This window comes from Aquarana catesbeiana, linkage group LG01, assembly GCF_042186555.1.
Source record: "Aquarana catesbeiana isolate 2022-GZ linkage group LG01, ASM4218655v1, whole genome shotgun sequence".
Lineage (NCBI taxonomy): Eukaryota > Metazoa > Chordata > Amphibia > Anura > Ranidae > Aquarana > Aquarana catesbeiana.
In genome coordinates this window covers 397,375,818-397,397,842 of record NC_133324.1, presented here as the reverse complement: position 1 = coordinate 397,397,842, position 22,025 = coordinate 397,375,818, and the positions used below count along the sequence as shown (strand labels likewise).

General features: G+C 41.9%; 1 protein-coding gene across 1 annotated transcript in view; it reads left to right on the top strand.

The window, feature by feature from the left end:
- Positions 1–5,459: 5,459 nt before the first annotated feature.
- The window catches only part of FXN (frataxin), a 29,815-nt gene continuing 13,249 nt past the window's right edge, over positions 5,460–22,025 (top strand). Inside the window, exons 1-3 of the mRNA XM_073634733.1 lie at positions 5,460–5,678; positions 11,923–12,020; positions 12,189–12,309. Coding sequence (XP_073490834.1) covers positions 5,517–5,678; positions 11,923–12,020; positions 12,189–12,309 — 381 coding nt within the window. The 5' untranslated portion in view covers positions 5,460–5,516. The remainder of the gene's footprint in view (positions 5,679–11,922; positions 12,021–12,188; positions 12,310–22,025) is intronic.

Sequence of the window (22,025 nt, the reverse complement as noted above, 5' to 3'; positions counted from 1 at the left end):
AAGGTACATACGGCCTGCCCGACCTGGACTAGGAGCGAGCACATACCTTAGTGTGCATGTGGCGACATGTCCCCTCACCTACCCCCTCTCTGCCTGAATGCTTTTAAATGGATGCATTAATATACACGCTCTCCCAAGCAATACCACATGACATACCTCTGTTTATGCTGATTCCAATCAGATACCCCTGAAGAAGAGTGTATCTCGAAACACGTTGGGTACTCCCCGTATGTGTAATCCATATGCACCGGAGTTCTTTGATTGTGTATCTATGCATATTGTATTGCAATTTCTCTGTCTGTATTACGCATCCTGTAAACCCCCCCCCCCTTTTTTTGTTTTGTAACCCTGTTACATTTACCCTGTGTACTACAGACCTCCTTAGGTCTACATCCTTAATAAACACCTAATTTCATTCAAAACTTACACTCCTCATATTCTTCATTACTCCCGAGTAGGTTCTCCTTTTAAAGTCTCGCAAGAGGAACAATTTTCCATTTGCCTAGACACATTGGGGATGTGGGTTTACCCTACTCTCTAGACCAACTTAGCACCACCCCTATCTTCTTCCTACCAGGTTGGGGACAGAGTCTGGCTGTCATCTCGCAACCTCCGACTTCGTGTTCCTTCTTTGAAGTTCGCACCTCGGTTTATTGGGCCTTTCCGTATCCTTCCCAGTGGCTTACGCGTTGGAGCTTCCTCCTAGTATGCGCATCTCTAATGTGTTTCATGTCTCCTTATTGAAACCTTTGGTCTGCAACCGCTTTACCACCTCGGTGCCATGTCCTCACCCTATACAGGTTGAGAACCATGAGGAGTATGAAGTACAATCCATTGACTCTCATAGGTTCCGTGGGCGCATACAATACCTGGTGCATTGGAAGGGGTACGGTCCGGAGGAACGCTCTTGGGTCTTATCCTTGGACGTACATGCCCCTGTCCTCCTCTGTGATTTCCATAGACGTTTTCCCCTCAAGCCCGGTGGTCCTCAGAGGGGAGGGGTTGTTGAGGAGTCTCCACAGTGACTCAGCTGTTGATGATCTGCTCGTTAGTCCTGCCTACTTAAAGCCATCCAGCTCACTTCATCTCTGCCTTCGCCTTTGGTCACATCTCAGAGACTTTCTCCTGCATTCCTGTTGAAGACTTGCTCGGCTGACGTCCCTTCTGGCTCCTGATCCTGCTTGCTGTACTACTATGTTGATCTCTGGCTCTCTGACATTGGCATTGGCTGACTACCCAATCTGGTTACTGAACTCTGGCTATGTATTGACTATGTTTACCTTTTTTATTATTATTAAACAAGTGTGATTAACTGTACTTCTGTCTCGGTCTGATTCATGGTTTCTCACACTAGACTGCTCATGATTGGCACTGTGAAGTGACAGCTTCCTGAGGGGTTTGCTCAGGTGGGTTGGGACTAGGATCCGAACACGCCTAAGCCCATCCCTATTAACCATGTTACTTGCAAGGAAACACGTGCCATCATCATTGCTTTGCACAAAAAAGGATTCACGGGCAAGGATATTGCCGTTACTAAGATTGCACCTAAATCAACCACTTATTGGATCATCAAGAACTTCAAGGTTCAATTGCTGCGAAGAAGGCTTCAGGGCGCCCAAGAAAGTCTAGCAAGCGCCAGGACCGTCTCCTTGATTCAGCTGGGGGATCGGGGCACCACCAGTGCAGAGCTTGCTCAGGAATCGCAGCAGGCAGGTGTGAGTGCATATACATGCACAGTGAGGTGAAGACTTTGAGGATGGCCTCGTGTCAAGAAAGGCAGCAAAGAAGACACTTCTCTCCAGGAAAAACATCAAGGACAGACTAATATTCTGCAAAAGGTACCTGGATTGGACTGCTGAGGACTGGGGTAAAGTCATTTTCTCTGATGAATCCCCTTTCCGATTGTTTGGGGTTCCATAAGTCCTGTTTCATGCCAACAGTAAAGCATCCTGAGACCATTCATGTGTGGGGTTGCTTCTCAGCCAAGGGAGTGGGCTCACTCCCAATTTTGCCTATGAACACAGCCATGAATAAAGAATGGTACAAAAACATCTCTTCTCCCAACCATCCAAGAACAGTTTGGTGAGGAACAATGTCTTTCCCAGCATGATGGAGCACCTTGACATAAGACAAAAGTGATAACTAAGTGTCTTTGGAAACAAAACATCGAAATTTTGGGTCCATGGCCAGGGAACTCCCCCAGACCATAAATCTCATTGAGAATTTGTGGTCAATCCTCAAGAGGCAGGTGAACAAAAAAAACGCAAAAATGCTGACAAACGCCAAGCATTGAAGCATTGATCACTAAACTCATATGTATATGTAATACAGGTTCTAGAAGTATGCTCCCCATAGTAAAACAAAAACATACCTTGTATAGACCTCTAAATAGATAGAATCTTATATATCCACTTGATTAGAAGGATTAGGAACAGTTCAGACTATAGTTGTATGATCAATAGGTAAAAAACCTACAACATATATCAAAACTATAGTGGGTCATTTAGAATTAGAAGCGATATGTGGGTAGAAAATGTATCAGTTTTTTCCTAGATACACTCACTAGTCTCTAGGTTAACTTCATAGCCATTCAAGCTGGAGGTAGTTATCCCATGGATACTTCACATATACAGAAAAGCTTGCATTCATTAAGCCCTAATAATAAACACATAGTGAGAGCCCAAATAACATTGCTAGATCATGCTAAGTGTATGTGAGTCATCCATATAGTCCAGCAATACATAAGGCAGGGGAGGTTGTTCATGTGTCCAGGTTCCCCATGGTATGCAGTGTGAAAACACTGCCATTCCTTTCATGCTCCCTCCGCCCGGTGTCTCAATGGCCACCGCCCTCGGACGTATGATGTGGCTAATGGTGAAAGTATAGCCAGCGTCAATGGGCTCCATCCCTCTGGCGTGTGTACGCCATGGGTGTAGACGCTGGGCGGAGAGGTCCACACTACTGGGCATGCACGAATCGTTGCGCCCATCCAACGTCATCAATAATACCTGATCACAGAGGTGATCAGAGGAAAGGCAAAATAACGGGATCCATGGCCAGGAATCTCCCCAGACCGTAATCCCATTATGAACTTGACAATCCTCAAGAGGCAGGTGAACAAAAAAAACTCCACAAATGCTGGCAAACTCCAAGCATTGATTATGCAAGAATGGGCTGCCATCAGTCAGGATGTGGCCCAGAAGTTGATTGACAGCATGCCAGGGTGAATTGCAGAGGTCTTGAAAAAGAAGGGTCAACGCTGCAAATATTGACTCTTTGCATAAACTTAATGTAATTGTCAATAAAAGCCTTTGACACTTACGGAATACTTGTAATTATACCTCAGTATACCATTGTAACATCTAACAAAAAGATCTAAAAACACTGAAGCAGCAAACTTTGTGAAAATTAATATTTGTGTCATTCTCAAAACCAGTGGCGGCCCTTCCATTAGTCTGGCCCCCTGATCTACATGCAGGGTGCCGGACCATGGATTCCAATGAAGGGGGGGGGGGGTTTGAAGCACATGACTAGATGAAATAAATTCTAAACTAAATAAATTATCCAAGGGTGGTTACGCATTCCCTCTATTTATTCCATATGTGTATTAATTTGTCTATTCCTATAGTTAGCTAGTCTATTAAAGCTCTGATAGTGTTACTGTTGATAACACAATAATATAAGGTTAGATATGAAAACAAACACACGGGTTAATAAAACGTCTTATATATTTCCCAAGAAAATAGAAAAATGCTAACATGAAAATACTAAAGGAAAATATTATAGAGCATATAATAATAACATACTTATAGCAAGGCTGTCCTCTAGATATTGTCTCATCAGCTGGGCTCCAAAATGGTAACAGAGAGCCATGAGGCTCAGAGAACCATCAGGCAAGACCCAAGAGCAAAAAAGGGACGACTTCCCTTCTGTGTGCACTTTTTAAACTTCATCCATACACCATCCAGACCCAATCCCATTGCCTGCCCATTTAGATTTTTAATGAATGAAAGTAGTCCTGGGGCAGTCCTTCTCAATATATTATATCTCTGTCCGCCCTGCTGTATTGGCCTCTAGGGGCAGCATTTGTCCGTGTATCATCGCTATGTGACCTGGGTCCTTCAGTCTTAGCTGGCCCTTTGATCTTCTGTAGCAGGACATTCATCAATCATCTTATCAGCTATGGTCCTTTTTGAAGCTTGCTTGCATAATGTTATCGCAGCAGTCGATCAGGAGCCAAGCTTTTGTTCTACAAATCTTTGATGTGCAACTGTATTCCAACTTGGTTGTATCAACCAAAATGAAACTCCAGAAATATGATATTAAACCATGTTGCCTTCCAACACTAGAGCCAGAGGCTCTAATAGGCTTGAAAAAAGCTTGGGCTTGGGGTGCAGGGCACTACGCTCCGAGCCCACCCAGTTGTGTAACAATAGCAAATGAACATTTGCTATTGCCACACTGATCCTCCTCCTGGCCAATCAGGAAGGGGGTCTTGAGACCGGTCACCTGATTGGCTGAAAGGACAGGGGATCCTATTGGATGTCTAGGAGGAGGAGGGAGGAGACGCACTGCGGAAGCCACCGTGATGCAGAAGAGGAGGCCACCAGCCGACCAGTTGTTTGCTGCCCCCCCCAAAAAAAACACCAGCTGCCACTGCTCAAAATGTTTGGATGTAAAACAAGTAAAAGCCGCAAATAACATGTAGCTCTAATGTAAACCTAGAAAGTCTGTAAATTAATCCATATTACATAGGGTAAGTGATAAGGCCCGTACACTCAAGGCTGCCGCCAAGTAGGAATAGAAGCCAAATTCCAGTGAAGCTAAGAATAAACAAGGAAGAGAGGCGCCTCTTTGAAAACACTTTAATAGTAACAAACTAATGGCAACTCACATGGGTGAAGATAAAGACCTTGCTGTGTATTGCTGATACGGCCTAGCGCTGAGATGTCCCAAAACGTACTGTCTTCCCAGATGTTGTAAAGCGCTGCGCAAACTGTTGGCACTATATAAATCTTGTATAATATATATATATATATATATATATATATATATATATATATATATATATACACACACACACACACACACAGATAAGCGCAGTATATGGAATTTGAGATTTTGGGACATCTCACCTTCCTTGTTTATCCTGTAATAATGTGATGGATGGATGGATTTGGCATGTTGTTCTCATACCCTCCCCCACACACACCAAGTTCTCTCTCCCCTCCCATAAAGTAATGTTTGATAACTTCTTCCCTGTTTCAATGCCCGTTTTGAAACATTATAAAACACAGCCTGTTGCAGTGAAACTCACTCGTGTTCTTCCTGTCACAAAGTCAGAGCCCAACAAAGTTGCTACCATAATTCTCTGCATTTAAAACAGAAAGGAATGTCAAACATTGTAGCTTTACCACTAGATGGCAGCAAAGACGCGCTTCTAAGCTTACGCATAGACGTGAAGAGTTGAGTACAGATATGCTCTCACGGCGATAGACTCAGGGAATCGATCCCCGATGTATAGGAGAGGGGGCGAGACACCGGTGTATGTACATGTGACACGGTGTGCTCCAGGGACAATGTGGGCTGTATGCAGGTCACTGAGAGCTGTCACTGGTTTCAGGCAGCTAAGAACCGTGAGCAGTGGTTCCAGGCTGTGTGTGAGGACCGCATACAAAGTGAGTACATGACATTACATAAGTGGGGAGGACATGCAGAGGTCTCATAGGGTGAGGTCTGCCCATCTTACAAGGGTCACGTGAGTCAGCAGAGCCTGACTACAATGTATAGACCTCCTATACTTTCCTGTGCTGTTTGTGATCACCTCAGGGGCTTCCTGCTACTCACTTTCTATTATTTCTTCAAAATATAATAGAAAATAGATTGTAATCCTAAAGGAACAGTCAGATCCCCCACTGCAATGTAAAGAGTGTGTCCAGCAGTGTTCACTGCAGGTAAGTGCAGGCAGCCACCACCAACCTATCATGGAAATATACAGGGCACGGCCGTCACAGTAGATTTCTGCTGCTGTCATTTGCACCGGTGCTAGTCACCCACGAGAATGTATCCTAAAGTGGTTCTAAAGCCTCAAGATTTTTTTTTTTTTACCTTATTGCATTCTATGCATTAAAGTGTTACTAAACCCACAACAGTAAATTCGGTCTGTATATGCAGTAAAGTATGCTGGTTATACTCACTGTGGAACCGAAGGGGTTAACCCCCTGCGTTGTGTAAAAAAGGCGGTTTGATCCTCCCCTTCTTCCACTGTCCCCAAACCATCTCCTGATAGAACAGAGCCTTGGGGGTACTCTGCACATGCTTAGTTTGGCTCAGAAGCTAGCACACACAGGTCCCTCCAAGGAAAGTGGAGCTGCACGATTAATCATTAAAAGATTGAGATCTCAAGTCGACCCCCCACTTAATCCAGCATTTCTATGATTCATGTGAAAAGTAGGGTTGCACCAATACTCGTGCAAATGCTCAGAGACTCGAAATTAATACCTTCAGGCTCGGTTATTTCATCTGTCAGCAGGATTCCCCCGCTGACAGCTGAAATGTAAAAAAAAAAAAAAAGCCGTAATCAACGGTTGTTAAGGAGCAGGGCTGCCGCTTGCTTAACAACCGATGACTCATTCAGCTGTCAGAGGAGTTCCCTTGCTCACAGCTGTCAAAAAAAAAAAAACAGCCAGCAAGGTTTATCAACAACATTACTCAGCCAAAAGAAAAAGAAATAAAAAGAAACATTGTATCTTCTTATCTGTCCTGCTGTTTATTGATTTACAGATCAAAAGGGTGAACTTTGGTCTGCAAATGAAGTCAGTTTAACCACTTCAGCCCCGGAAGGTTTTACCCCCTTAATGATCAGGCCATTTTTTGATTGAAGTAAAGAGTATTATGTCTTATTTTATTGCCATCTTGTTTGATAACCTAATGTTCAGGGGTTGTAAATCTTTACAATAAAAAAGTTCTTCAGAATCATGATCTTTATTCTAAGCAAAAGAATAGTGATTCTTATTTTATTCAGAATCATACAATTCTACTGTTTAGAATCCAGTAATACACTGTCTCAACTGCTCTGAAATTGCTCAGTTGCTCTCTATTTTTAGGCACTGTGTAGTATTTGTAAAGGACGATCTGCTGACAGCTTAAAGATTTACTGCTGCTCGGGCACTCTGGGTTTCAGCAAAATGGCAGCCTCCAGCAAGAAGAAATAGGAGCAATGCTGGAGGCAATTTACAGCACACAATAATTTTGGTAGCATAATGATTAATGTGGAATGTATGTTCCTAGCTAAGAACACTATATTTTATCAACTTGTTATGGGTAAAGTTCTGCTTTAATGTCCATAAAGTTATAGTCTTAGAGCAGACTGTGGATCAGTCTGGCCAGCCCTCAATGGATCTCCTCTTCCTCTGGTGGATAAGGCACTTCCTGGAGCAGCACAAACCGTCTATAATGTGCAGCTAAACCCTCCTATTTTTCAGCCAAGGAATCTGCCATCTTAGCCTCTGTTTGATCTGCAACTGCCATGGTGCTGCACATGTGATCAGTTATGACACCAGCCATTCAAAGGCTTGACAGTTTGACAGCACAAGTAACTGTGACAGTTACACACTGGAGGCGTTTTTCAGGCACTTTAGTGCTGAAAATGGCGCCTGAAAAATGCCTCATCTGCAATACCAGTGTGAAAGCCAGAGGGCTTTCGCACTGGGGCGCTGTGCTGGCAGGATGTCAAAAAAGTCCTGCAAACAGCTTCTTTGAGGCACTTTAGAAGTGGTGTATACACCGCTCCTAAAGCGCCCCTGCCCATTGAAATCAAAGTGCCTCGGCAGCGGTGATGTTAACCCTTTATTCGGCCACTAGCAGGGGTGGGGGTTAAAAACTCCCCTCTAGCAACCGAAAAGCGTCTCTAAAACTAGCGGCGCTTTACCGCCCGCTGACAGTGCCCCCCGCACTGTCAGTGTGAAAGGGGTCTTATTATCCACTGCATTCCTTGCATGTAACTGTTTTGGAAAACAGTTCAAGCAGTGGGTTTATTTCTGCTTTAAAGCAGTGACTGGTAATTGTTAGCAATGAGCATGGTATCCTTTGAACTCCTCTCTAGCTGAACTCCACACTTCCTTTTTTTTTTTACTCCACTGAGCTGCAGGCCAGGTCATTCCCGGCTAATTGAATAAAAAAAAAAAGAACTGTCACAGTTGATTGTGCTCTCAACCAAACTGTCAAGCCACCAAATTGCTGATGTCCTGACTAATCACATGTTCAGCACTGTGGAAACAGTAGATGAAACTGAGGCCAAGATGACAGCTTTTTTTGGCTGTCAAGCATGGGGGGGTTTAGTTCCATTTTGAACCCAAAATCTATCCGTATGTTTGGCACCCTGCCTCACTCTATACCAGGGATATGCAATTAGCGCACCTCCAGCTGTTGCAGAACTACAAGTCCCATGAGGCATAGCAAGACTCTGACAGCCACAAGCATGACACCCAGAGGCAGACGCATGATGGGACTTGTAGTTTTGCAACAGCTGGAGGTCCGCTAATTGCAGATCCCTGATCTATACAATCTTCATAAACAATTTTTGTGATATAAAGTCTCCTGTCTGATAAACCTTTTAGCAACAGCATTTCCTGTTGCAGGCTGACAACACTAAACTACTTTCTCACTGTCTCTGAATTTGCAGTAGTGTTGTCGGGCTGCCTTGGTTGTAGAATTCTAGTTGGCAGCCATACCAACCAAGGACAAATACTTTATAAAGATGAAAGATAATAGACAAAGTGTGATGATACACTCAATCAAGTGATTATCTGCAAAATAAACATACATAAATAAAGTTGCAATATTCTCAATATACAAATAAATAATGTGAAAAACATATTGACAAGAAAAAGTATGTGAACTCCTTGGAATTAAAGTGGTTGTAAAAGTAGAAGTTTTTTTTGTTTTGTTTTGTTTTATTTTTGTTTTGTTTTTGTTTTTTTTGTTTTTTACCCTAATGCATTGTGTGCATTAACCTTTTCACTGCCAGAGCTGTTTTGTGCACACATGTTTAAAAAAATAATTTTAGCCCTGAAGATTATGCAAACAATCTCCAAACATTATATATTTTTTAAAAACAGACACCCTAGAGAATAAAATATAATTATTATTATTATTTTATTCCTAGACCACCCAAAAAGGTCTAGGAAACACAAAATGTTAGTAAAAAACACACTAAAGTGAATTTTAGGGCAAACCAATGCAATAAACTACCCAAATTTTTGATAAAATATAAAAGATGAAGTTGCGCTGAGTAAATAGATACCCAGCATGTCAAATCTTAAATGTATGTGTGGCCATAAAATGTCAACAAACATCAGTACCCTGTATTGTCTATAACAGGGGTAGGGAACCTTGGCTCTCCAGCTGTTTTGAAGTCCCATGAGACATTGCAAGAACCTGACAATCACAAGCATGACTCCTAGATGCAGAGGCATGATGGGATTCGTAGTTTCACCACAGCTGGAGAGCCGAGGTTCCCTACCCCTGGTCTATAGGCTACCCTTCAAAAGCCCTCGTAGGTAAGCAGTTTAGTGTTACAGAGGAGGTCTTGTGCTAGAATTATTGCTCTCACTCTGGCGTGCACGGCAATATGTAACGTGTATCCCAATCAACGTTTTCACGCATAGGAGCCCCCGACACATGCGTTTACGTTCGTATGTGCATATAAGTGGAGGTGGGAGGGGCCCTTAAAAAATAGGGGGGGGATTTTATGTGCTTGGGTGTAATTTTATGTTTTTGCAGATTTTTAGGTGACAGGTTGTCTTTAATGAGACATGGAAAGTCTAAAAGGCCCTGCATGTCTCCTCTGGGCTTCACTGAATGTTTTGCACCCATCTGCTAAGCTAAGCTTCAGTTGGTAGACAGCCACCCTGATATTATCCTGTAGGATATTTTGATAAACTCGAAAATGCATTTTCCCATCAATGATGGCAAGTGGTCCAAGCCATGAGGCAGCAAAGCAAGCCCAAATCATGATGTTCCCTCCACCATACGTCACTGTCGGGATGATGTTTTGATGTTAGTAAGCTGTGCCCTTTTTGTGCCATACTTAGTGCTGAGTATTCTTAAATTCAGTCTACAAAATATTTTCCCAGTAGCATTGCGATTTGCCAAGGTGCTATTTGGCAAACTTCAGGCACGCAGCAATGTTTTTGTTTTTTTGGAGAGCAGCATCATAGTGTTCTGCTATAGACACCCTGCCTGTTCAAAGACTTGCGTATGGTAGACTCATGAACAGACATGTTTGCCAATTCCAGTGAATTATCGAGAATGGCACAGGTAGTGATACAGCTAAACTCCAACATAATCATACATGTGAATGTGCTGTGGGGGTGTAGGTTTATAATAAAAAGTTCATAGGTTCAAAGATATAAGTGGCAGCTTCTCAATGAGACTAAAGTAATCTCTGTAATATATAAAGGAAACAGCAGAGGGCACCAACTAAGTGCAGTATATAGGAAAAGACTTTATTAACTTCTTCACGCCGGCCGAACGCATATATGGGCCTTCACACCGAGCGGCCGCATATATATGCGGCCCTGTGTAAAACACTGCTGAGAGCACGCTCCCAGCATGGTAGGTGGCGGTTACCGTAAATCTGCCGATGCATACTAGCGATCGGGAGCAGTTCCATCATGTGACAGCCAATTACAGCGGTCACATGACCCCAATGCCCACCTCCTGTCATTTAGAACCTTAAAGGCCTGGGAGGCGGCTGGCACCAAGGGGTTAAATATCACAAATAGCAACTCACAAGATGCAAAAGGATAAGAGTGTGTAATCCACGCAGTTCAGTTTGCTGTTGAGCCTCAGGAGCCAGTAAGCAGATGCCGCTGTCAGCAGCTGCATAGGACACCATGAACATAACCAGGATACCTGGAGCTTGTGGCCTGTGTGGGTCCAGGCCGGTAGTGACCTCACACGGGAGGGTGGGGTGGAGCGTGGCTACATGTTTTGCAGTGTAACAGCTCCTTTTTTCAAGTCTTAATGGCCTGCCACCATCTTCTTTGTTTGCGTCATCTGGAGCTGGCTATCTCTTCTAGGATCTTGCAGTGGGCCCCTTGATGACACAATGCCACATGGCGCAGTGTGTAGTAGATGGCCCTGAAGTCTGCCGGAATGCGTATACCCTTGGAGGCTGTGGGCACCACGGCTACGTCATTCTTGCCTATCTAGGTTCTAGGCAGTGCAGGGCTGGCTCAATATAAAAGAAAAAAAAAAAAGGGGGCACTTATAAAATATATTTTTATATATATTTATTTATTTGGGAATTCTGAAAAAAGAGGGGGAGGAATAAATTATAGAAAGTGCAAAAAGAGGTTGGAGATCCACTTTAAGTATCGTCCAAGTGTTGTCCAATGAACCAGTAGGATTATTTATTAATTTTTCAGCCTGGGTTCACACTGCTGTGACCCCAAACGCGTGCGACTTTTGTGATTTAACATTGCAATCTGTGGCACTCATGTCGCACCAAAGTCCCAGAAAAGTAGTGTAGACTTAAGTCACTTTGATTAAGACAGCACCCATTGAAATTATGTGTTTTAACTTGTCATGTGACTTTTTGTGTCTCAAGTGTGAACCAGGGCTCAGGCTGCACCAAAATGACAGTGGAAATCTGACTGCTTTGAAAACGTGTATTCCTTTCAGATAGTTTATGCAGTTCTCCTTCCTTCCCAGTTGCAGTTTTTGACTTTTCCATTTGATTGATGAAACCTCTATCCATACAAATAATTCTAAAATGTGTGCACAGCTTCATAATGATATCTTTTGTTTTTGTCGACAATTGAAATCTGTTTTGTACAATATATACCAGTACTAAATTTGATACAGATGGTAAATAAGAATAAATAATTTACCATTCTTGTATTTTTTCATTTCTAGGATAGATTATGTATATTGCCCAATCAACCAATAAAGAATATCTGCACAAACATCCTGATATGCCCTAGCAGACGAGCAGGAACTTTAACAAGCAGTAGGTAATATTTTCACACTGAGCTATTTTTACAAATTATTTATCCTGAATTCTGCAAGGCATCAGTCTAAAGGAATGTAAATATGATTGCTTTTACCATTTCAGAATGTCATTTCTTTTCAAACTATGTATTTGTCTGGTAACTGAGCATATTTTTTTTCTTATTTCATAGTGCATTAGATGAAACAATGTATGAAAAATTGGCAGCAGATACACTATATGCCCTTGCTGAGTTCTTTGAGGACCTGGCTGATCAGCCTTTTATACCTGCCGATTATGATGTCTCTTTTGGGGTACGTTCCTGTTCATTAAACGGGTCCATGATAACAAAAATATGTAGAGTCTCTGAGAAGAAATCTTTCAGAATGCTAAAAAAATGTTTGTTGTTTCAGAGTTAAAGTGGAGCTCCAGGCCCCCCCCCCCCCAAAAAAAAATACAAATACCGCAGCTGCTGACTTTTAATATTAGGGCACTTACCTGTCCAGGAATCCAGCGGTGTCCTCAGCCGAGCCAATTTTTAATCAGGTGCTGCCATGTTAACTAAGGAAAACTGGCGCTTTGTGAATGGGCCAGCTGCTGTGGAAGGAGGGGGGAGAACTTCCGGTTCAGTTTGCCGCAGTGAACTGAGCTGGAAGTGGGAGTGGATACCTGTCAAAGCCAGGTACCCCCCCCCCCCCCAAAAAAAAAGGTGCCAAATGTGGCAGCGGAGTGGGGAGGGAGGGAAGTGAGGCAGAAAAGCACAGCTTCCCCTTTTGAGTGGAGCCCCACTTTAAAGGATACATGCTCTTTAACTACTCCCCCCAGAGCATTTTTGTTTTTGTTTTTTTCATTTTTCACACACACATGCTAAAAATCTAAATTTTTACCTCTAAAATTAAGGAACCACCCTTTTTGCCAGAACATTTTTATGTTTTCTGAATGCAGAGGCCTTGTAGAATAAAAGATGGTAGAGGCATTTTTTTCTGTTGCACAATATTTGTGTAGGAAAAATTACACTAAAATGTGCACACATACACAATTGAATCCCCAATATTTTGTACAAGATAAAAGATGAGGTCACATTAATAGAAGCCAAATATATCAAGCCTCAAAACGTATCTGCGGCAGTGTAATGGCAAAAAATTATGGTACTTAAAATTGTCAATAGGTGACGCTTTTCATGCCTTTACAGCTTTTCAGTTCAGAATTAACCATAAATGAGAGACCTAGAATTGTGCAGAAATATCACGTGTGGCTCAATTCATTATTAATATATATATATATATATATATATATATATATATATATATATATATATATATATATATATATGTGTGTGTATGTATATATATATATATATATATATATATATTATTTTTTTTTTTTTGTGTTTTTTTTTTTTTTTTGTTAAATGCATTTATTTTATATATATTTTCAATATGTTTATTTTTTACATTTACCTTCATTGCTATCACAAGAGGGCTAACAAGCCTCATATGTGATAGCATTGGGCAGATGACAGGTCCTCTTTCTGGGGACTCAGGAGTGTATTGAACCCCTAAGGTGTTCTCTGCCCTCCACTCTAACCAACAAGCAAACACTGTGGCTTTCTAACCGGGGTTTTGCCAGAGCAGTTTGCTTCTGTGTTCACACTGCACAAAGGAGATCAGGGAATGGAGCAGGAGAGCACTGGAATCACTGAGCGGGGGTTTTCAGGCTCTCCTGTGCTACAGCTATTCGGATCAGTTTTTCAGATGAGCATTAAGACAGCTGTACAACACAGAAACCAGCTCACAGCTGCTACGTATGTCCAAAATGCCAAAACTAGTTAACCAGCCCGCTACACCATATTGTAAAAAAAATGATAGTGTGGCAAATATCTTTCAGCTCAGTAGCTTGTTTTTTTTTTTTTTTTAAAGAGCTGGATGTATTGCTAAATGCACAAAATATAACCGTTAAAAACATTTGTAGGGAACAACACCAGTCTCCCGATCCAGGGAATATCCGATTGCCTTTGGAAGATTAGGAAGGGATTCAAGGGATTTGTTTTAACTATGTAACTATGGAGAGCAACTTTTATATACAGCACTACAAAAATAACTTGTGGCAAGTGCACCCATTAATGGCTGTGGACCGTGTCACTCAAAGATAACTTGGTTTACAGACACCGTGTACAGAGCCGTTCTGAGCGGCTTTGTACTATGTAGTCAACGTGATGACAAATCACAAATGTAAACAGTATATTGTTTATATCGATAAGCCAGCCTCTTAGAACAGACTCATTTTTTTCAGATCAGTGGCTGATGCAGTAGTGGATTGTTTTCAACCCTTTCACCCCCATATTTTCCAAAGTTTCAGCAATTTATGATAGTGGTAACGTTTTTCTCTTTCTACATCCTGCCCACTACTTTTGACCAGTAATGCTGCCTATTATATAGTAATGGGCCAATTAAGATGAAATTTAGTATCTGATATTAGTATTACAAAAACATTTAATTTACCACAATGTATTTATTCCTAACAAATAAACACTTAAGAGATTGATTTGGTAGCAGCTACAAAATCACATGTGTGACATGACCCTTATAAGCGGAGGGACCAAAAGGAATGCATTTGTAGCCTTGCTGCAGATGCAAAAGGAGAGCCTGTGCCTGTTTTATACACTCCACCCCAAAAACAAACATTTATTGTGGTATATTACAGTCTACCAATTCTTAGATGTGATGGCTGCATTCATTTTCTTTTTTAGGCTTACTTTCTTTCATTTTCACTAGGGTTGCATCAATACTGATACTAGTGCCCATATCGAGCATTTGCACGAGTAAAATGCTCCGATGCTTGACCAGATACCTAGGCAGTCAGTGGTGATCGGTGCGGCGGTGGGGGGAGTTACAAGCACCGATCTCCCTGTATAGATTTCAAAAAGCAGATGACAGCCTCTTGTATTGTATAATTGTATAAAAGCACTGAAGATAATAAACAGTGACCCCAAGCAGTAATAACTGGTTACAAGTTAGTTAAGCTTGAGACCACAGTCCACACAGGGCTATCACAGACAGCTTGCCGCTCATCTCCTGCTCATCTTCCAAAATCATTCTCCGCCCACCCAGCTGACAATGTCATCCAATTATCGGGGAAGGGGGCAGGAGGATCTGCAGATCGGAATGGCGAGCTCATCCGGCCCCCTGCCCTGCTGATAGGATGACATTATCGGCCATGCTGGTAGGCAGAGGAGCTGGGAGAGAACACCAGGACAACAGGTTAACAGCCTCTGCAGGTAGGAGTCCTGAGCAGGGGAGGCAGAGATTGATGTTGGAAAAGAGGGGAGGGGGCAGACTACAGGGGCACTGTGATGTTACAGTGCCCCTTTACAGTGCAGTCCCCTTTATATTACAGCCCCCCTTTACATCACTGTGCCACCTTTATAGTTCAGTCCCCTTTATATCACAGTGCCCCCTTTACATAGCAGTCCCTGTTACATTAATGTAAAGGGGCACTGTAATGTAAAGGGGGGGCTGTTATGTGAAGGGGAACTGGGGGACGATGGGCACTGCTGTAAAGGGGGCTGAAGTTTGAATATCCCATCCCCTCCCTGTCCACCACAACTGCCATCCTCCCCCAGCTTGTACGGCCGTGCTTTTTTCAAATTGTGACAGCGAGTCCGGGTAGAAGATCCCCAGCCCTCTGTCACAGGGAGGAATTGGGATTGGGCAGAGAGATGCAGGACCATGTTACATGTTCCATCCTACAAAAAGGGGGGAGCATGTAACATGTTCCCAAAGGTGAGCTTATCCTTTCAAGATATTTTGAGAATGAACATTTATACCTCATGCACCCAGGCATATTAGGCCAGGATGTAAAATTGGTTGTATTTCTGCACCCAGGAAGCTCAGGTGCTGCATACAGCAGCCCCATAGACATAAATGGGTCTACACTAGTACATGTGTAACACGCACAAAGCATATAAGCAATTTCCCTGAACACAGAAAGTCAGGGTTTAAGGAATATGCCTGTGATTGAGACTAGATACTTTACAATGGAAAGATAAACTCATTGAGATAGCAGTGTATTGTATGATCTTTAATTATAGCTGCAGTTACAGAAATCACCAAGTGGTGGCACTTTAACATAGTCTTGCAGAGTTGCAAAATGTTCTTTATTTTTAAAATTCTGTATAACTTGTGTTTGTTTTCTCATAGATATTTTTGGATTGTTTAATTTGTACAGATAGTTTGCAACTTTATTAAGATAAATGTCCTTCTAATGGAATTGTTGTTATTTGTCCTTGTAACCTCTTTTCTATGACATTGACTTTTTTCCAGTCTACAGAACAATGAGACTGTTTGTTACTAAGTTGGATATACTTTTGTGCTTAATTCAGTTCAGTCCACTGTTGGTTCAGTGAGTAAATGAAACAAAAAAGCTAACTGACCTTGGAATACTTCCATCATGGATATTCTGACATAGTTATTTAACCAGTTCATTCAAGTGTAAACCAAGGAATATGTGAAAAGTAAAATTTTGTGCAGCGCTCAAAAATTCATGCAAATTCATATATATACAGTCTAATATATAATGTGAAAAAAACAAAAAATAAAACCAGTAAAGAAGTGATGTGAAATTCACACCCAAAGTAAAGTCCATGTGCCATCATATAGAAGTTTTTAAATCATATACAACCAAATACAACAGTCCAGTGAAAAAAAAAACTATATAGCCAGCAGGGGTGCACATCTTCACTGATCTCACGATTCGATTCCAATTCAATTATCTGGTCAGCGATTCTATTCCGCGATGCATCACGATTACCGATGAGTTCCCACTTCCGCTTGGGCCGTCTAGGTGGCCCTTCCACCCTCCCACCTCTTCTGGGACACATCACAGGTCCCAAAAGATTTCCTGGCCATTCAGGACAGCGCAGTGAGACATGCGCACCCGGCTGTGAAGCTGCAAGCTGTCACAGCTGGATGCCCACAGTAGTATTGCCAGCGCTGTGGACAGGCTGGGGAGAGAAGGGAGGGTTTGGGTGACCACGTCGCTGGATTGTGGGACAGGTGAGTGTCTTTTTATTAAAAGTCAGAAGATACGCTTTTTTTGTAGCTGCTGACTTTTAATAAACAAAAAATTGACTGGAATGCCGCTTTGAATTAAAAATAACCTCACTCCCTTAAAAAGTGCACTAATCCGGTGCACTACAGGATACAGGCATTCACACACACTGCTGCTGGAAGGTCAGGAGGGATTACAATCCACAGCTGACAAACAGCCCTGTGAATAGAACAAGATTCCTCAAAAAATGGGACTTTAAATGGACCTCAGACAGTAAAGAGTATAAAAATTACAATATTATTGTGCAATACATAAATTACAACATAAAACACATATAACCAATGATAAAAACATATGTAAGGGAAATGAGTAGGGAAACCAGCTGAAGGAAAGGAGGGGGCTCGCAAATGAATGTCCAACACGTTTCAATTGCACATATAGTGCAGATTTTCCTCAAGGACCATGTGGCTTTCACCACTCCAAATGCTGTGATTCCCAAACATAAAATGATTTCACCAGCAGCTGAAAAAGACACTCAAATACTGGGATTGAGGTATCCGTCCAGGCCAAATCGGGAGTGCCACCCCAAGTATCCTAGATCAATCTGTGCTCCCAGAGTTGCTCATGGTCATTAGGGAGGTTTTAACTACAGGAGGTAGTGTCCAACTTATTTATTAACATATAAGGATAAAGTGAGCGCTGAGCCCAACACAGTGTAAACCCCTAGCCCTGTTGCTCCCAGTGGGGAACTAATAAGTAAAACAATACAATACAAAGAAAGATAAAAAATGAAAATTATAAATGGCATTGGCTGTAATAATGCCTATATGGGCTATAGTAATGTCCATAAAGATCATGGGACGATAGCAACTTAAGAAGGCAGCCCCGTTGAAGAAAAAGAAGCAATCCTCTGGAGATGAAACAAAGGCACCACTCTAAGTGCAGTAAAACACATGGAGTTTAATAAAAACTGTAAGAGAGGTACTCACAAAGGTACAATGTAAACAGGCATGTTAGCAAAAAAACTGCCGGATATCCTGGAAGTGGGTCTGATCTGGTTTCTAGATCGCGGTGGTGGGGGCCATCTTCCCCTCACTCAGCTCCATACTACACAGGGAGAAGGATCCAATTGCCTCCGACAGCTCCGGTAAGCGGCGGAGGGCACCGGAGCGTGGCGGGAGGGGTGGGCTATCCCACCCCCGATAAAAGTGATCTTGCGGCGAATCCGCCACAGAGACCACTCTTATCTGAAAGCCGACCGCCTGCTGAATAAGAGAAGACCGGGGTAATGGCAGCTAGCTGCTGCCATAACAACAATATCCCACCTCAAACAGCCAACGTATAACGATGGCGGCGGTTGGCAAGTGGTTAATAGTATCCAATACTACAAGAGAGCAGAGGGGTGGTGGGACGTTTATGAATGTTATAATATTGTAGCGAAGTAAAAGATACATGTTAAGTATATATTTGGAAGATACATATTGTCATTTAAATAATCAGACCTGAAAGGACAGTGATAGGTTAGACTGTAGTAGTAGAAGTTTTAACATTTATGACACATCTTTGTGTTCCAGACATTTTAAGGTTGTATTACTAAAGGCAAATAGACTGCTCACTTTGGGAATTTTCACTTTACAATGGGTTTTTTCCCTTAGTTTTGTGAATGAGCTAAAGCTCCGTTGATTTCCATCATCCAATCAGGTGCAAGCAAAAATAAAAAATTTCCCTTGTGATTGGGTATTCTTGCAAAGTAAATTTTCACCACTTTCACTAAGCTCTGGGGAAAATTCCCTTGCAAAGTGAACAACCTATTTGCCTTTAGTAAATACATCCTTTTGTGTCTTAGCAGTGTATGTCTGCTTTTACGTGTGTTGTGAATATGGGTAGAGTAAGTTGACTTTACATAATAAAGGTAATAATAGAACATATTTATAGCGTATAAGTGACTGGTGAAAGGCAATGCTTTGACAACTTTTACCCATTAAGTAATTCTTTGACTGTATTTTTCAGAAAGGTATACCATATTCATTTAAGGCCCCACTGCCATAAATAATATATAGATATATACTATGTGTTATTTTGATTTGCGGAATGCATATGTAATTAAACATATTACAGATTTAGCACCTCCACACAATCAATTTAAGTTTCATTTATAACCCCACACCTACTTTCATCAGGTTGGTCACCTACATCAGTGTTTCTCAACCTTTTTTTCAGTCACCCTTTAAAATTCTGCACCTGATTCTAAAAATGTTAAAAACAAAACTAATAGTTACACATTATTCTGCACGAATAGAACACCCAGCGTTAGAGGTGATTTATGCTTCCAAAGCAAACACACCTTTGCACATTGGTACTGACTAGTATTCCAGTGTTTCTCGATTGCTGTGCAGGCACCTAATGTCCTTCTTATCACCCAAAGACATAGTTGGTTGTTATGATGCCGCCAGCTAGAATGCAATGGTGCACAATGAAAAACCTGTGGGTTTGTGTAACTAAAATGCAGGCTTTATCCACCCGCTTTCTTGTATACAATTTTTTGGGGCAATGTTTAGGCATTTTTGCCAAAGCACCCTGGTTGAAAATCACTGAGCTACACACTTTGTCCTCATTCAGCTCTCCCAGGTCTGTTAAAGTGTCATTAAACCAGACTATGAAAAACTCTAATTACCAGAGTGTTCATACTTGCAAAGCCACCAAAGCATTTGTTTTGTAAAGAGTGAATACCTGGTTGATCCTGCCTTCAGCTGTTGCTCCCATCTTCTCTTTGTCCCCACTGCAGCCTGAGATTGTATAGACCAGCTGTTGCCATCTACTGAGCATGCTCCAGTTTCAGTTCCCTTAAACTGTTAATTTCTTCTTTTATCTTATCTGTGCAGCCCACGACTATAGAGTCACACATGTGGATGTATACACAGTGGTAAAGGACATTCCCTCCTCCTTCATGTCCCCCTATTGCTAAACACTATGGGGGCGGGATATAGTATGTTTATTGATTTTACTCCTTAAGAAACGCTCAAAAAAAAGCTTAGTTGTAATATAAATCAGTATTAAATTTATCAAATGTAAGTGCTAATACCTGTAAAGTAAATAAAAAACAGCTTTGGATGCAGATGCCATCTGAACAAAATGAATGCTAGTGTCAATCATCTTTGACGGCGCCTATACCATATTAATGAAAAAAAACTACACATCCGATGTTCAGTAAAAATTTATAGGGAGAAGTAAGACTGTTTTTTGGTATTTATAATTTAATTTGAATTGCTCGTCTAAAATTGTGGGGTTTTTTTGTCTTGTGACCAGCATAGCACAAATCGGGGCTGTGCAGACACAGACTCTGTAGAGCGCATACATCAGCAGAGTAATAGATCTTTCCCTGCAGATGCCAAAAAACTGGGAAAGGTCATGTGACCACACAACAGTGCTGCAGGAATGAGGATTTAAAAAAAAAAATAATAATCTATGATGTATATGATTTATGTGAATGAATTATGACAATTAGCACTTCTCTGTTTAGTATCACTTTAACCACTTCCCGCCCGGCCTATAGCAAAATGATGGCAGGGAGGTGGTTCATTTACCCTGATTGGACGTCATATGACTTCTTTCAGGATAACTGCCAGCGGGGCAATCGGTGGTGCAAGGTGTCAGTCTGACACACAGCTACCCTGATCTCGGTAAAGGGCCTCTGGCGGAGGCTCTTTACCACGTGATCAGCTGTGTCCAATCACAGCTGATCACAGTGTAAACAAGAAAAGCTGTGTATCGGCTTTTCTTCACTTGCGTCTGACAGACGAGTAGAGGAGAGCCGATCGGTGGCTCTCCTGACGGGGGTCTGTGGTGATTGATTATCAGCCCCCTCGAAGATGCCCACACTGGACCACCAGGGGTGAACACCACGGATGGATGCCACCTATGGCCACCAGGGATGACAGTCAGTGCCCACAAATGGTGCCAGTCAGTGCCCATTACTAATGCCTGCCAGATGTCTCCCTATCAGTGATGCACATCTGTGCCATCTATCAGTGTCCATCAGTGCCAACCATAAGTACCCATCAGTGCCGCCTATCAATGCCCATCAGTGCTGCATACCAGTGCCACCTACTGGTGCCCATCAGTGCCAATTAGTGCGGCCTTATCAGTGCCCGTCAGTGCAGTCTCATCAGTGCCCGTCAGTAAAGGAGAAAACGTACTTGTTTACAAAATTTTATAACGGAAACTAAGAAAACCTTTATTTTTTTTCCAAAATTTTCTGTCTTTATTTTTATTTGTTGCACAAAAAATAAAAACCCCAGCAGTGATCAAATACCACCAAAAGAAAGCTCTATTTGTGGGAACAAAATGATAAAAAAATAGTTTGGGTACAGTGTAGTATGACCGCACAATTGTTATTCAAAGTGCGACTGCGCTGAAAGCTGAAAATTGGCCTGGGCAAGAAGGGGCGAAAGTGCCTGGTATTGAAGTGGTTAAATGATGTTCTCGAAATTTCGAAGACATTGCTGGTCAAAATAAGTGGGATTTTGTTCCTTAAGATGCCTTTCTTCTTCACTCTTCCCTTTCTTTCATGTTATTCCCAAACCACTGTTTATGGTTGGTGTTACAGATGTAAGGGACTGTTGTTCGGAATTAATGTCACTTTGTGAATTATAGAAAGAAAAGAGCAACCCATAATCGGATGTGTTTATTTATTTTGGTGATTTCCATATCAATCTAGTTACAGCCTTTTCTGGGTTATTTCACTTATAACAAGGCAATGCTAACAAACTGTACAGTGATCCTTACTGAGTTAGTTGGGGTCCCAGAGACTTACAACAAGCTAGCAATGATCAGTCTGACTAATGTCCAACTAATACATTATTATTATGATTGGATGCTATTAGTTTTGCATGGGACTGAAATCAATACCTTCCTTTGTTTTGTTTATAGCATCAGATGGTCTTTAACTGCGTTAATCTAAGGATGTGTTTTTTGCCAATTG